General features: G+C 47.7%; 1 protein-coding gene across 1 annotated transcript in view; it reads right to left on the reverse strand.

The window, feature by feature from the left end:
- Zdhhc14 (zinc finger DHHC-type palmitoyltransferase 14) overlaps positions 1-16,332 on the reverse strand; it is a 204,437-nt gene extending 188,105 nt beyond the window's left edge. The window contains exon 1 of the mRNA XM_051206135.1: positions 15,476-16,332. Within this exon, the coding sequence (XP_051062092.1) occupies positions 15,476-15,720 (245 nt within the window). The 5' untranslated portion in view covers positions 15,721-16,332. The remainder of the gene's footprint in view (positions 1-15,475) is intronic.
- Positions 16,333-16,706: the final 374 nt, after the last annotated feature.

Consider the following 16,706-nt stretch of genomic DNA (forward strand, 5'->3'; position numbering starts at 1 on the left):
GAGCTTCCAGCCCAGTTACACAGAGGAACAATTGTCCTGCTGTGTAGGAAGTAGAGGCGTAGGCCCCCAGAAATCTTCACATCCTACTTTTGGAACCTGTGCATCCTGGGTGATGGGGGACAGGGAAACCCCACTTGTGCCTAAAAGAGGAGGGCCATTCCCATGAGAGCAAGGGCATGTGATTACAGAACAAAGGCACAGAGAGGTGACATATGCTGATTTTGAAGAAGAAGGGGGTCAACAAGTTCTATAAGTAGAAAAGGGCAAAAATTATCCCCACAGCTTCCAGAGAAGGAAGCATCTCTGTTGACATCTTGGTGCCAGACTAGACCAATAGCAGTGCTGACCTACAGACTGTAGAATCACAGGTCAGGGTTATTTCCAGTCACTAAATCTGTAGTCGTTTCTCGTGGCAGTAAAGGGGGAAAAAATCATACTGGAGATATTGGTAGCAGCTTCTGATTTTTCTTTTTCCCCACAGCCTAACTGTCCATGCTTGACTCAGGTAGATACAAACCCGGGCAATGTCCGCAACCTGATGGTTCACATAGGATGAGTAGGAATCTCAGCATCACATTCAAGGGCACAACAGGATCTTCATGGGCCCACTCCTTACAGTACATGCATCCACTGCCAAGAGGCAGGGGAACCTGGTTAGTGGGCAATGCGCTGGGCTGCTACTTCAGAGTGTTAATAGTTTCCTAACTCAATAAAGCTGACCTTTAACGTGTAATACTATCCCCCCATGCTGGGAATTAAACCCAGGGCCTTACACATGCTAGGCAAGCTTTCCTCCCAGGCTCTATTTTTTTTTTTCTTTTTGAAGTCAATAAGAATATCGTATAAAACCACTGGCCAGAAAGATGATCCACCAGGGGGATTTGTTTGCCACCAAGCCTGGTGACATGATTTTGATCACCAAGTCCAATATGGTGGAAGGAGAGGACCAATTTCTAAAAGTTGTCATCTATCTACCTACCTACCTATCTAGCTAGCTATCTATCTATCTCACAGAGAGAGAGAGAGAGAAATAAATTAATAAATGTAACTTTAAAACATGTTAATCCTGACTAATAACTTTAGTATGGAGAGAAATGGGCTTCTTGAACATTCAGTAGTTTTACCTAAAAAAAAAAAAAAGATAGTAGCACCTCTCTTGGAAGATTCACTTACAGCTAATGGGCTCAGAACACACACACAGGCACAGAGCATCTCCTACACAGGGCGGCTGGCTGTCACCATTTCACCATTTACATCTGTGTTTGGAGACCTCTGTGGAGCAGGGAAATTTAAATGAAGCTCATACGTGTGATGTAATCGGAGAAGAGAATTCTTCTCCCTGCTTAGGAGGATAAATAGACCATATATAGCTGCTGAATTCTAACTGGACTTTGACTAATATGTTCAAAATATGCTCTTATCTACCATCAAGCCTGTATGGGAAATTCATGGCATTAAAGGACCCTAAAATAGAACCATTCAAGATGACAAATCGCTTTGATTATATGAATCTGAGGTCCACTCAAAAGGTCAAATCACTGGGGCTCGTTAACAGGGGAGTCATCCACACTTGTGGGAGAAATGTGACTCTGTAGCATATGAGAGCATCACAGCTTGTGTCACAAACTGCAGAGGCAGGTAGACCTGGTCCCTGGGTTCCCAGTGATCCAAGAGAAACTGGACCTCCTGCCACACCACGTTGATGGTTACATCTGACCTACTCCAAACACAGACCTGGGGTAACAGGGCTGCTCACCTTCCACACTTAAAAAATTCTTAGAGTACTGGAAAGGCCTTGAATAGCAGGTAGAAACAGGTTTACAGGGATTCAGCTTCCCACACTAGGTTTCCAAGTGCCCAATGGCAGGGAGCGTAGAGGGTTAGAAGATGGGACAAGTAAAGGGTAGAGCTAGAGAGGGAAAGAAGCAAGGCAGCCAAGACCACTAACACTGAAGGGGCTTTCCCACCAGGACCACGTCTCCATGGAAGAAACCAGGATTGGCCATCAGCTTATTGCTGGTGACCCTTCCCTCCTACTGACTGACGCACGGACATTGAAATGGGAGCAAATAAGAAAAGTTGGCCCAATACCTAGCTGCAAGTTACAGTACTGACATTTAAGAGGTATTATTATTATTATTATTATTATTATTATTGGAGTCACATATTAATGGCTAAAAACCCCGCCTGACACGTGCCAGACAGCCCCAACATCTCACTTGAGAACGTCTGGCCATGGCTTCCCAGTGACTAAGGCTGTATACTAAACTGCCCTAAACATAGCTACGTAAAACAATGACAACTTTATTCTCTTCATAGAGCTGCAGCTTCGGCAGAACTCAGCAGGGATCAGCCCTGCTTCCAGTAGATGAAAGACAAGGACCAGGATGGGGACTTCAGGGAATCATCCAGTGGGTAGAGCAGAATTATAACCAAGGGACGCCTCGCTCACTCGGCCAGGCCCCCCCCCAATCGGTGTGGTCTACACTCTGTACAAGCCCTGGGCTAAGGAGGCCTCTAGGTGGTCAGACCTTCTTCCATGGCGGAAGAGAGTTCCGATGGCACATGCTCCTAAGAGCCAGGCAGAGAGAGAGAGAGAGAGAGAGAGAGAGAGAGAGAGAGAGAGAGAGAGAGAGAGAGAGAGAGAGAGAGAATGCATGAAAGAACCAGGCAGAAGTTTTCTTGTGCTCCCTAACCTAGCCTTGGAAATCACACAGGATACTTTCAGCCATATGTCACTCTTCACACCAGCGACCGAGATTCAAGAGGAGGGGTTTGGATCCATGCTGGGATAGGAAGAGCATCAAGGAAATGCTTGAAAGTCAGTACATTGGAAGTTCAGAGACAGGAAGAATAAACACGGTGGAGGGCAGTGGTTCTCGACCTCCTAATGCTGAGGGGACCCTTAATACAGTTCCTCATGTTGTGGCGACCCCCAACCCTGAATATTTTGTTCCTACTTCGTAACTGTTGCTTTACTTCTGTTATGAATCGTAATGTAAACATCTGACATGCGGGGTATCTGATATACAAACCCACAAAGGGGTCACGACGCCCGTGTTGAGAACTGCTGATCCAGACACATTAAGGAAAAAGGTTGTTGGAGATGATGAGGAAGGGCACAGGAGAGAGGGTGAGGAGCAGCACCAGGTCCAGGCCACAGTTCTGAGGAGAAGGAGGCGATCTCCCTGAGAAGAGCAGCTTCCAGTGCAACGGAGAAGCTCTGACATCGACGGGTTTCTCCGTCTCGGCGACTGGCATCTGCTGGGTAAGAAGCCACAGCAGAGGGATGGAAAGAGACCTGGAAGCCATATTTGAAAATAAAAAACGGAACCACCACCTCGAGGATGCAAAGTCGCCTGAGAAAGCGAGGAAGGCAGAGGAGGATGGAGCGAGGTTCGTGTGAGGGCAAGAGAACAGACGTAACACGCAAAGAAATGACTAACGGTGAGGAGACGCACATCCTAGATGCTCAGGAAGGGAAAATTCCAAAGAGTGTGGAAACTGAAGAGGGCACCGCACCCTACCCAGGAAACAATTCGGGAGCTTAATTCCACAGCCAGCACAAGGAGGGGAAATTCTATCTCAGGCAACAGAACTCATTCCTTTAATGGACTCTGGCGTTTTGTGTGAAAATAAACTGTTGCCCTGAATTCTTGGGGACTATGGGAAAGCCACCTCAAAATAGCGGGCTCACATGACTCAAGGCTTTCCCAGATGGGGGCTTATACCACCATCCTTCCGCTGATAAAGCTGTATCAGGGCCAAGCACATCAGCCCCGGGGCAGTGAGCCACACCCTCCCCTATCAGCCACCCAGAACCCACGCCACATTTCCACCGTGCTCAGCAGCAACCCTAAATTCCAGGGACTTTGAAGTCATTGGTTTAAAATATCTAGTTTGGAGATACATGGAAATGATTATACATAAATTTGTTTTAAATTGAGTGTTTAGATGTGCTTAAACTGGTTTTTGTTTGTTTGTTTGTTTGTTTGTTTTTTAATAAAACCCTACAGACTGGAGGAACGTGGCTCTGGGCAAGGAACCATGCATAGAGGCAGAACTGTTCTCCTGCTCTCCATTCTGGGTCCCTTGGGGCAGAGGAAGGGATGGTGCATCTCCTTTGGAGCATCAGGGGAGCATCAGGAAATGAGTGCTGTGGAGTTTATGGCTCCTGCATTCATCAGCACTGGGAGATGGCCTGCTATGCTGTGGGCTGTTCAGAAGGGAAGTACAACACCGGAGATCTTCAAAAGCCAAAGTATTCCGAGGAAGGGGCCATGGAGAAGCAGCATTAAAGTGAAGATTCACAATAAAGCCACTTGTCTATCATAAGCATTTCTATACACCTTCGTGATAATTATAGGCTATTTTGATCAATGATCAATTGACAAGACTTAACCTTTGGGTATTTTTTCCTTTATCATAAGGTAAGACCACTGAGCCCACGATAAACTCATGTTCAGTGATTCAGACGGAAGCATTTCAGTCTGGATGTTATAGGCATGGACAGGGCACATCTTACGATTAAAAACCTATGGCGTGGCAGTCTGGTGTGCTCTATCCAAGAAAATGTCAGCAATGTCTAAGAATCAGAATCAAAGAAAGAAGAAGGAAAAGGAATATGAAGAATAATCAGAGTGTGTTTACTTAGATCAACCGTCACAGCAGTAATGGGAATTTTTTTATATATGTGAAACAATGCACCAAGGAATGCGAGAAATACAATATTGAGCTTGAAATCCTCACAGGCTGAAAGTTGTGAAAGCACCAAAAGCGTAGATTTTGAAATCTGTCAGGAAACTGACGATGCAAATAAGTCTAAATGCCCAGAGCCCTTTCCTAGAGAAAAAGGCCAACAGCTGCCTCTGTCCTTGAGAAGCAGAAGGAAGGCCGGTTGTACCATGGACAGGAGTGAGGAGAAACTGGCTAAATCTTAAACTGGCATCAATGGCCACATCTGGATTGTCATATGGGTAAGAACTCCAAAGAGCCTCAGCCTCAGAGGAAGTGTGCACAGCCTGTCAACTCTATCCCATTGGTCTTCACCCAATACAGAGCAGGGACACACCTATGGCTAGGGGAGGGCAGGACTGTTGAGAGACTCCTGGGACCCATCTCAAATTAAGTCACGGAAGGATCGGAGCCTAAAAATGGAGTCTGGCAGTCTCCGGTGCTTAAACAGGCCATGGCTGTAGATAGACCTCCCAAAGCTGGACCAGAGCAGCAAGCGGAGGAGATGGCCTGAGGCCCAGAAGGCTGGGGGCAGGATCTAAAGCAAAACCAAAAGGCTGTCAGTCAAGCCAAGAGGCTGAGGCAAACCTCCCATAGCTCTCTGAACTGGTGCTAGACTAGAAAATATGAAGAAATTGTTTGGCCAGGACTCGGACTATATACAAGGCTGGAGGGGAAAGCCTGATGTGACCCTCAAGCCTTTAAAAGCCAGTGACAATGAATCTAACTGAAGCTTTACCCAAACTCACAACCATTTCAACTGAGCAAGCCTAATACAAAAGCCCAAAATTTTGAATGCATGAAAAATCCCAAAACTCTCCAGTTACCAACACAATTCCTCCAATGGAAATTCCACAGCCGATTTCATGGGAAGTGTCCAAGTCAAATCTAAGCTTTCTAAAATGGTTCTATAAAGTTACCTTCAGGTTATGTGTATGTAAAACCTGCAAGATTAGAGAAAAAACTAAGATCCCTGATCCCAAGCACTTTAGATAAGGGATATTAAACTTGAATAAGGCCGACTCAACCCACACATTAAGGATATTAAGATTTTGTAAATGACTCCAATTTCTTTAATTCCTTTGCACAGAACGGCTACTATGTAATCAAAAAGTATGATGCACGCAAAGAGGAAGAGACAGGACCCACAGATAAAACAGATGTAGCCAGCCCAGAACTCCGACACTGGGGTTGCCAGGCAAGTTTCTTCAGCACAAGACTGGAAACCAAAACAAAATGAATGTGGGGACGTTCAAACAAGGAAAAGCAAGAAATAGAAATAATCAACAAGCTTAAAGACAGATCAGTTGGAATTACTTAAAATAAAACATGAAGAGGAAGGACAGAGAAGTAACATGGAAGAGTGTGGTGCTGTATAAAATGTAAATATAAAACGCTATGATGTACAAGTAGACTCATAGGGAAGAAGAGAAGACAAAAGAAATACCTGAAGAAATAATGAACGGAAAATCCCCTAATCAAAAGAAAGATATCAACCCACAGACCCGAAAATTCGAGCAAATCCCAAGCAGGATAAATACAGAGAAAGCCACAGACACGTGTCATACGGCAACTATAAAGAGACAACCGGCTGGAGAGCTACGGCACAGTAAAATATGCAAAAGGAAACAAATGTGTACACATGTCACCACAATACATTATATCCACTAAAATGTGTAACTTCTGTTTTAAGGCAAATTCAATAAGAGAAGCATAGGAAAGAGGGTTACAACAGAGAGAAGGAAGGAAGAAGAAATACACCAACAAGTGACAGCACTCGAGAGTCTCCAAGTCTAAACTATTCTTGTAACTCTTCCGGAAGCTTTAAATGGTTTCAAATTAAAAAGTTGTGCGCCATCTGCACAAGTAATGGTATCCAATGTGATGTTACCTTACATTAAAAATACACAAAGTCAGTGCTGTCGCTTCAGAAAAGAAAATTACACATTGCTTGATAGAGTGGTGATGAAGAAAAGCGTGGGCTGAGGCCATAGCCTGGTTGTAGCGATTGGCATGCCTGAGACCTTAAGAGGCAGGGAGGAAAAGCGAGGGTGGGAGGATTGGGGGCCTCTAGGGAGGGTCGAAGAGACATAAAACCAAGCATCCTGTATGGTCCTGCAGGGATGCCCAAGGCACCTTGAGCAAGCCTGAAGCTGTTGGCTGGAACATCTTGCCCTGGAGTTGTTATTGGTACTCTTCCTGTTTTGCTAACATCCATGTGCTGGGAAGGACCTAAGCCTGAAAACTGTGAGTCAGTATACAAGCCTACCCCATCCCCTCACTAAACGCCATTCCAACGTTGCTGTTGAGCGAATGACCCGTTGTCTTGTCTCTTATTTCAATCTCTAGGCCTTTGCCCCATTAGTGGAGCAGATTCTAGTGTGGGCGCTACAGTATCCTACTGTCTGGGAATGTTAAAGGCCAGGTATTAAAAATGACTAGCCTCTCCCTTCCCATGGCCTTGGGGAAAGGAGTCGAGACTGGGCCAAAGGAGACCCTGGACATGAGGCGACTGGAAAGGACAGTAACGTGTCAGAAAATTAATGAGTAAGTTAAGTGTTCCAGCAGCAAAGAAATGGTTAATGTTTGAGGGGACAGATGCATTTGTCCTGATTCTAACACGGCGAATCAAAACATAACACGATAATCTATAAGTAGCTGTAAGTTTTATGCGTCAATTAAAATTTGTAATTAAAAACATAAAAAGCACTGGTATTATGTGGTTCTTGAACAGGGTGGGAATTAGATGTTTTTGTTTTGTTTTCATAGTATTTTACTTCAAAACTTGAGCATATATTTATCCATAATCTTCTCTGTGAACAAGTTCTTAAAAGATGAAAACTGGAGATAGAGAAAGCCCGTCTATTTCATAAAGTACAGAAAAACAAAAATACAAAAATGCAACAGTGAAATCCATTACCTTGTATACTAACTTTAAAATTGAATTGAATGAGATGTTTAAAAATCTGTTTGAAGGGCTAGAGAGATGCCGCAGGGGGTTCAGGGCACTTACTGCCCTTTCAGAGGACCTGAATTCAGTTCCCAGCACCCTTACCAGAGGCCTCAAACACTCACAACCCTGTCACTGCACCAGAGATCCGACACCCGATTCCCACCTCCAAGGGCACCTGCACATTCCCACACACAGATACATATGTGTACATGCAATTAGAACTCAAGTAAAAAGTGTCTTGAAAAATGTATTTGAGAGCTTAGTGTGTGCAGCACACGCCTATAATCCCAGCACTTGGGAGGCAGAAGCAGGAGGATTTCCAGTTTCAGACCAGCCTGTGGCACACTTAATAAGACTCAAATTTAACAAAACATTTGAAATGGGATAAGTCATCTGCATTTAAGGAACAACTAAATAAGAGCATAAGATGGTTCCCTGTCCTTGGAACTGGAGATACGGCTCAACAGTTAAGAGCACTGGCTGTTCTTCCAGGGGACCCAGGTTCAATTCCCAGCATCCACATGGCAGCTCACAACTATCTGTAACTCCAGTTCCAGGGGATATAGACATATGTTCAGGCAAAATGCCAATGCACATAAAATAAATAAATTATGAAATAAAATAAATTACTTTTTAAAAAGATGGTTCTGGCCCTTACCTGAACAACTGAACAAAAGGACATTTTATTAGACCCCCAATTCCTAGATGCGACTAATGTTAAGTATCTATAAGAACACTTCTAGATTTGCTAACAACCCCAGCTACAGGAGAATAGCACACTTCCTTGAAATCCTTCATTTAAATTCTATTGCTAAGACACAATAACTCTGTCATGAATAAATCATGTACAAGATTATACTGCAGAAAAGAAAAATCTCCAGGATATGCAGATATGGTCCATTAAATAATTAAGCATCACCATCCTATTTTAGGAAACTACAAGAATCTTTTCTGCATAACACACAGTATCACTTCCCCGTCAGTGCAGAAAGAATGCAGGGAAACAGATGGCTTGGGCTGGAGAGATGGCTCAGCCATTAAGAGTGCGTTCTAATCTTGCAGAGGACCCAAGTTTGGTTCCCAGCACCCACATCAGGCAACTCATAACTGCCTATAACTCCAGCTCTAGGGGTGTCCAGTTCTTCTGTATGCATGTGCAATACCCTAGGTGGGAATGTGCGTGTGCACATACATACATAAACAGATACCAGAACGCTTTGCTTGCCTACAACATTAAGGGCAGATACAAAGAAATACTAGAGAGCCAATCAACATCCTAATTCTATGACTAGCTTCCAAAGTCAATTAAAAAAACAAAAAACAAAAAACGCTCTGGCTTCAGTGAACACAGCTGAAAAAAGGATGCCACTTGATTGTGAATTCAGAAGAATATCAAACACAGATGGTAAGCTAAAGGTGTTCTACAAACCATTATTAATTATAAATTTACCAATTAGTTATAATTTTATATTTGCAATAAAATTATACACTCATATAATCTCCTAAAGTACAAAAGCTAAAGCATGGGGAAGTTCTTAAACTGTTTTCCAACGTATGGTTAGCTAACTAAACAGACATTTACCAAGAGGGCATTGTACCGGTAGTGTTCTAGGGACTGAAGGGCATTTAGCACTGAAGGGAACAGAGCAGGACCCCCATGGAAAGGCCTTGTGTTGATTACACACACAAAGAAGTGAGCATTAGTCACGTAAGAGATTATAATAAAGTTTTATTTTGGGGTTTTTGGTTGGTTTTTGTTTTTTTTTTTTGTGACAGGGTTTCTCTGTGTAACAGCCCTAGCTGGCCTGCAACTCGCTCTGTACAACTCGCTGGGCTGGAACTCATAAAGATCCTCCTGCTCCTTCTGAGCGCTAGAATTAAAAGCAGGCACCACCATGCCTGGCCTGTAACGAAGATTTGAAGTTACTTAAGATTCCTGGGGAACAATGCTGAGTTCTAAATACCCTTGCCCATTACTTCGTGGACAGGGAGCTTTGCCTCGTAAGGTCCTGAGGGTCCTGGCACCGTTTCTATCGGCCCCCTGGTATTCTGCAGCACACAGCGCCACACCAGCATCTAGCCAGAAGAAGATACGGCATGTTGTAGATGTTTGCAGAGAAAGGGACAACACGACACAGGTCCCATAGGAGGAGCTAGAGAAGTTGGTCCCTCAGGGTCCTAAGAGCTAGCTCTCCACTCTATAATGAGTTAACCCACGACAGAGGCTTTACTGGAGCTGACAATTATTTACAGAAGACAGCCTGGGCTACAGCTTGGAAGCCAAATGTTTCCCAAAGGCCCACACGTTAGAGGTTTGGTCTCTAGAGTTAACATGGGCGAGAGGTGGTGGAGCCGTCTCAGGAGAGAGGGCCTAGGCAAGTCCTTAGATAACGGGGACATCTTCTCAGAAGGGACTATAGGTCTCAGTTCTTTTCCTTTGCTTTTCAGACATAGAGAGCTTTTTCCCCTATGTGTTCTCCACCATTGTCATCGAGAACCCCTACTTGAGTTCCAAAAGAAATGGGTCTACCAAGCCATGGGCTACAGAGCCTCTAAGGCCACAAGCCAAAATAAGCCTTCTCGATTCATGTGTTAATTATCTCAGGCATTTTGTTACAGTGATGGAGAGCTTCTAAGCACGAACTAGGGACCTATGTTACAAGGGCGATACCTTACAGGCTAATAAAGATTATTCCATCTAGAACAACATCATTATCACAGGAAGTGACTCTTGTTTACCAAGAATGGAGCCAAGTACCATTGCCAAGGCAAGCATGACCCCAGTTCCGCTCACTGCCGATGGCTCTTCATTCATTTCAGAGGGCGTTAGCTAAATTAACAATGAAGAAGTCAGCAAAGGGCGGAGGAAGTAAGAGGAGAGGGTTCCGGAAGGAGGGGACAGAGAAAGAATAGAGAGAAAGAAAAATACTACTTTTTAGGATTTGTTTATTCTGTGTGTGTGTGTGTGTGTGTGTGTGTGTGCGCGCGCACTCGCGCCTGCGCACAGGCCAACACATGCATTTTAGAGGACAGAGACACTTGCAGGAGTCAGTTCTTTCCAACCACGTGGGTCACAGACCCTGAACACAGCTTGTCAAGTTTGACTGCAAGCACCTGTGCTTGCTGAGCCATCCCGCCGCCCCCACCCTGCTTTAGAAACAAACATCAATGGGCTTTTAAGCAATGGCGATTTGGAGAATGTTCCCAACTTCTCACATTTGGAGCCCGTCGATACCTGCAACCTATCACAAGGAGACGGGGTCGTACCTGGGATCTAATCCACTCACCTCACACGAGAAGAAGCTCCTTGGCTTCCCACTGGGGTCCCTCTTTCTACCCCTGTGAGAAGTGACTGTGAAACCCCACTATTTAGAAACGAGGGTTTTTTCACTTTCAGATTTTTAGCCATGACAAAATAGGCTGCATGTATACATGCGTGTATAATTCGGACACAAAGGAGTTGGCGGGGTCTGTGGCTGTGGGAATGACGGTAAGGCGGTCCTTGAGGACCCCCTTAGTAACTACAAGGAGCAGTGAGCTTTATCGACGGTGCCTCCTGCCGTCAGCATCCCTTCCTCCCCTCTTAAATGCCAGCTATGAAAGGCTGTCAAGTTTCTCCAGCACTCCATATGTTCCATAAAAGCAGCCAAAGAGATAAGCAGTCCTGACCTGCTTGGAAAGAGCAAAGTGTTACAGCTGGTTGCTTCTGGTGCCTTCCTCACTGGGTTACAGTTCTGAAGCTGCAGAAATGGAGATGGAATCCGGGTGTGGACCGAGACACTCCCTGGAGCACCCCTGCAGGCCGGCCACTCCACAGGGCTGAGATCCAGGACGCGGCTGACACGCGCTCTAGGGACTTTGATAAAGGTCACTGCTCTCATGAGGGACTGAACAGTGCCACATTTTCTCAAGACTAATAATGCTATCTCAATACTCTCGCGTATTAACCCACAAGCTTCCTTCCCGAAGACTCAACGGGTACGCAGCTTCCTTGGGAGATTTAACCTAACAGTTCATGCCATGCAATTAGCATTGTTCTCCACCAGACACCATCCTGAGAATATGGTCCCCCTTAACACTAACATTTAAAGGTAGATAATATAAAGCCCACTGTATAGATTTTGGAAGCCCGGGTGTGCTAACTGGCTTTGGTTTTCAGCCTGACAGCTTAGAGCCTGTTGCTGTGATAAAGCATTCTAAACTCAATGGTTCTCAACCTTCCTAATGCTACAACAACCCTTTAATACAGTTCCTCATATCGTGGTGAACCCCAGACATAAAATTATTTGAGATGCTACTTCATAACTGTAATTTGCTAATATCATGAAATATAATATAAATAGCTGTGTTTTCCAATGGTCTTGGGGGAGGGAGTTGAGACCCCCCTCCCCAGGTTGAGAACCACTGCAAAAGCACCTTAGGGAGGAAAGGGTTTTTTCCAGCTGACATTTCCAGATTATATTCCATCACTGAGGGACTCCAGAGCAGGAACTGACACAGGAGCCATGGAGGAATGCCCATAGCCCAGGCTGACCTGCCCTAGGGCCGTTGCCACCCACAGTGGGCTGGGCCCTCCCACGAGGATCATTAATCAATACAATATTTCAGAGTCAAGGCCATAGGTCAACGTGATCTGGGCAACCCCTCCAATGAGGTGCCCTTTCCCTGGGTGGCCCATGGTAGGGTCAGTCTGATGATGATGACCATGATGATGATAGCTATAAAACCCTAACCAACACAAAGTTCATTTTAAAACTGGCAGATATCGAGGGTCATGCTGCTGGAGAGAAGTTTAGGATCTGCATTTCCAAAAGTTCTGCTTCCAACCAAACTTCACTTTGCAGAGAACAGGGCGGGTGAGAGGCTAAGGGGGTCTGGATTTGTGCTCAGCAGCTAGTGCTGTGATCACTTTCCCCATCTCTCCCGTGGGAATACTCATTTCTACTCTGACATTCTCCAGGGACCGAAGTCACCAACTCTACCTGTTGCTGAGCTCTGGTGGGTTCACCTCTCTTAACTTCCTCATCCATTGGTTCCAGGCTGGGAGTCGGGAGGGCAAAGGATGGGTGTACATGATAGCATCATTAGGCCTCCTCGCAGGAAGGAGGTCCAGCAAGGGCCCATTTCTGCCTCTTTCTGCTTTCTAGCTGCTGTGAGGTAAGTGGCCTCCCTCCAGCACATGGTCCTGCCGGTACATTACCCTTCTTTTCCTTAGGTGTGAAAGCAATGTGCCAGACAACCGGAGACTGGAGCCTCTGAAACTGTGAGCCAAAATATACCTTTCTCCATCTCATTTTACCACAGTGATAATGTTCATATGGGAAGGTACTGAGACATGCAACCAAGCAGTCAAAATTAGGAACCACGGAGTATGAGTTCATTAAATAATGACCAGGAGAAGGATGGGAAGGAACAAATAATATTGGCATTTCCTCTTGATCACATTTCCTGTCTGTGTGGCTAACGGGCTTCTGAGTTGCTACAAGTTAACTTGGTTAGAGTAATCCGATGTCATTCTGTCTCTAGCTGTGACTGAGCCTTAAAACAATGCTGCTGGTACCCAAGACAAAGCAATAGAATACAGTTGACAGAGCCTAATCAAACCATGACAGTCAGAGGATTGCCTAAGCCTACGATTCTTCTCCACTGCAGCTCAGCACCAGGATGGGCCTCTTACTTTCTTGAGGCGTCTGCTCGCCTAGTTAAAGCTGCCCTAGAGGTGGAGAATAGGCATTTACACGCGCGCGCATGCATACACACACACACACACACACACACACACACACACACACACCCTGGCTCCCATAGAGCTGACATAAAAATGATGCTGCAAATGGCATTTAATAAACTCCCAGGGTCCACGGTTACTCCTACGGTCGGTCCTCAGCTAGCACAACACCGGCAGAGGATCTTAGCAAGCTGCAAGTGAGGACTTTGGGGAACTCTGGGAAAAAGACACACAGAGAAAGACATGAAGGAATGAAAACAAATGTATGATGGTTTGGTTAGAAGATATACTAGAGAAGGAAAATAAAAGGGCATAACAACCCTGGGAGCGTGCGTGTGTGTGTGTGTGTGTGTGTGTGTGTGTGTGTGTGTGTGTGTGTGGCTAACCACGCAGAGAAGACTTGGAGCCTGCATCAGAAGCGAGTATTCCCCTCCCTGCGTTCAGCACGCTCACAACTGAAGCTCTTCGGGCACGAAGTTCGTTGTCTAATTGTTTCCACTCTTAGAATCACCCAAGAGTTAAAATGCCAATAGCAATCGCTGGAAGCTGTTTTTTTTTTTTTTTTTTTTTTTTTGTGACAACAGAAACATAGTGAGCGCTCTCCAACTAAAGCCACCTGTAGCTAAAGCTCCCTCAAAGGAGATGGCACTTCTGTTAAACATGTGGCATCATTACCCCCACCTGGGTGCTGGTGCTGACGTGGTATACAAAAGCCTCAGGAGCCTCTGGCCCCTCCCTCTGGCTTCCCCCAGTCCAGTAAACAGAGACAACAGGATGGCCGGCTGGGTACCACAGGTCATGCCTCCTTGACATTGCACATGAAGCTCATGACCCTTCCCTCCAACCCACGGGTCCCCCCCATTAGATGTCACCAATTTGGTCTCAAACACCCACAAACGTTAACCTGAGAGGCACCTGGGCGATCGGAAACCGAGGGCAAGGTCGGCAAGGGCTAAATAAAAAAAACTGGGGTGGGGGGAGGGGAGCTGTCAAAATCAGAGCCTACTACTTGTTAAAGGCAAAACTAAACAAACACTGCAGGGTTTAGATCACCCTAGTCAGAAGAAAAGGCAAGAATGGACAGCATGGCCTTGCCTATAATGGATGGAATGTGGGCAGGTGAGAGAAAAATCTGCGCCCATAAACGTACTTCGTTTTGAAAGTTTGGACAGAGGCTGTAATATGTTACAGACCGGGTAGAAGCTGCAAATTTTGAACTCTGTCAGAGCGATTGGTATTGATTTGGAGTACGGCTAAACTCCTTACCTAATGGCTCCTAATAAAGGAGACCTCCCTTCAGCTGGCAGAAAGATCGTTGCTATGCCCAATTTGATTTTCCTGAAGATCCACATGTTTCACGCCCCCAGGATAAAGTCCCAACAAGCTGTTTCTGGAATCAGGAGCAGCCACCTTTCCAGGCCTGCATCTTCCCACCTGTTCCCGAATGATCTACTGTGGGTGTTTTCTATGGGAACTTCTTTGAAAGTAACCAGGGTAAACGCCCCATCCTTGGTAGGCAAAAGACTGGCGACCACGGGAGAATGAAGAATGAAATTAACCACGCAGGACACTGCAGGTAATCAACACTTGTCAACGTAACTGAGATTCCTCGGTGTTCTGCAAACCAGGCTTAAGAAGATGCCTAGCACTTCCTTAGCAGCTACGCGCGGGGGCGGGTGTGGGGGGGAATAAGTCAACTCGGTCAGCCCCCATCTCAGAAATCCCCACACCCCTTCTCCAGAAGGCTGCACCTGGACTGATATGCTGGATCCAAACTCAGAGGAGGAAACCCACCTGCCTGGCTCCACCCAAGGCTCTGGAGCCTGTGATCTGGCACAGCCTACACATGTCCCCCCACTCCCCTCTTCCTTACTCCCAGGGTCATCCTGGGGGGGGGGGGCTGACATTCGAACAGCCAACCTTACAGGGAAAAACAGAGAGAGAGAGAGCGCGCGGGCTGGCATTATATAACAATATACACCAGAAAACGAAAGTCACCAAAGTAGAGGCCGGCGGGGGGAAGGCGAGGGGAGCAGGGCATCTTGGAAGCCACCACTTACTCGAAGGCGAAGAAGAGTCCGCTGGTGACCAGGATGAGGACGAGCGTCAGGTAGAAGACGCCGGTCTGCCGAGCCATCATGATCCTCCCGTTGCAGAAGAACTTGTTTCTCCCCGGGAACACCTCCCATTTCCTCCGGGCCGCGGTTTTCTTCTTCTTGTGGGGCGACTCCATGGGGGAGGAGCTGTGGGTGCTGATCTGGCTGTATTCGCAGTCTTTCATGGGCCCGCCGCCGCCGGGAGGCATCCACGAGGGCAGCCGGCTGGGGGCGCACACCCCCAGAAGCCCCCCGGCCGCGCGGGTCCCGCCAAGCCACGGCCGCCGCCGGCCACCGGGCCGGCCCCCGAGCCGCGGCGCTGTGACCCCTAAACGGGCTCCCGGCTGGGCGACAACTTTGCCGAGGACACCCAGGTTAACCCCTTGGGGAGCCCAGCTGTCATAGCAGAACCCGCTTTCCGGAGGGACGGTGTTAGTCCTCAGCCCGCGGCAGCGGTTCCCCGTGGCTTCCAGCCGGTGGATCCGGGCTGCAGGACCCCGTGGGGGCGCGGGGGGACCGCTCAGCAGAAGCCCCAAATCGCGGTGCGCCTGGCCCCACTGCCACCAAGCTCCGGGCTGCGCCTGGGCTCCGATCGCCGCGCCCAAGAGGGGACACGAGGCTGCGGACCCCACGCCGGCTCCCTCCGGAGCCACTTGTGCGCCTCGGCCAGGTGGCTTCCACTCCTTCCCGGCGGCAGATCCTCCCAGGGGAGAGCGCTGCAAAACTGGGAGGCAGCTCGCGGCACCGGCAACCCCTCCCAGGGGTGGGGACAGCCACGCGCGTTATTCTGTCAAGAGCTGTTCGGCAAGAGCCGGGGCGCTGCCCGCGCGGCGACCCCGCGTCAGCGAGCGGAGCAGCCGCGCCGAGTCCGCCGCCCCTTGCACGGGGCTCCCGGCCGAGGGTGGAGGAGGCGGCGCCCGCGGCTTCCTCGGTTCCTTCTGCCCGGAGGAGCCAGCCCTAGCTCGACGAGGGCCGCCGGAGGGCCGCGGGGACACTGCCACAGACACTTGTTTGCAAGGCTCAGCCTAGGCGCGCGCGCGGCGCTCGGAGCAGGTCCGCCTCCTCGCGGCCGGGTGGGAGGCGACGCCCGCGCCTCACAGCCGGGCTCCTCCTCCTGCTCCTCCTCTTCGCCAGCGAAGCCGGGGCACCGGCTCCCCGGGGTCCCTGCCCCAGTCCCCTCGGGTCAGATCGCAGG

The sequence above is a fragment of the Phodopus roborovskii genome, unplaced genomic scaffold (assembly GCF_943737965.1).
Source record: "Phodopus roborovskii unplaced genomic scaffold, PHOROB, whole genome shotgun sequence".
In the NCBI taxonomy this organism is placed as follows: Eukaryota; Metazoa; Chordata; class Mammalia; order Rodentia; family Cricetidae; genus Phodopus; species Phodopus roborovskii.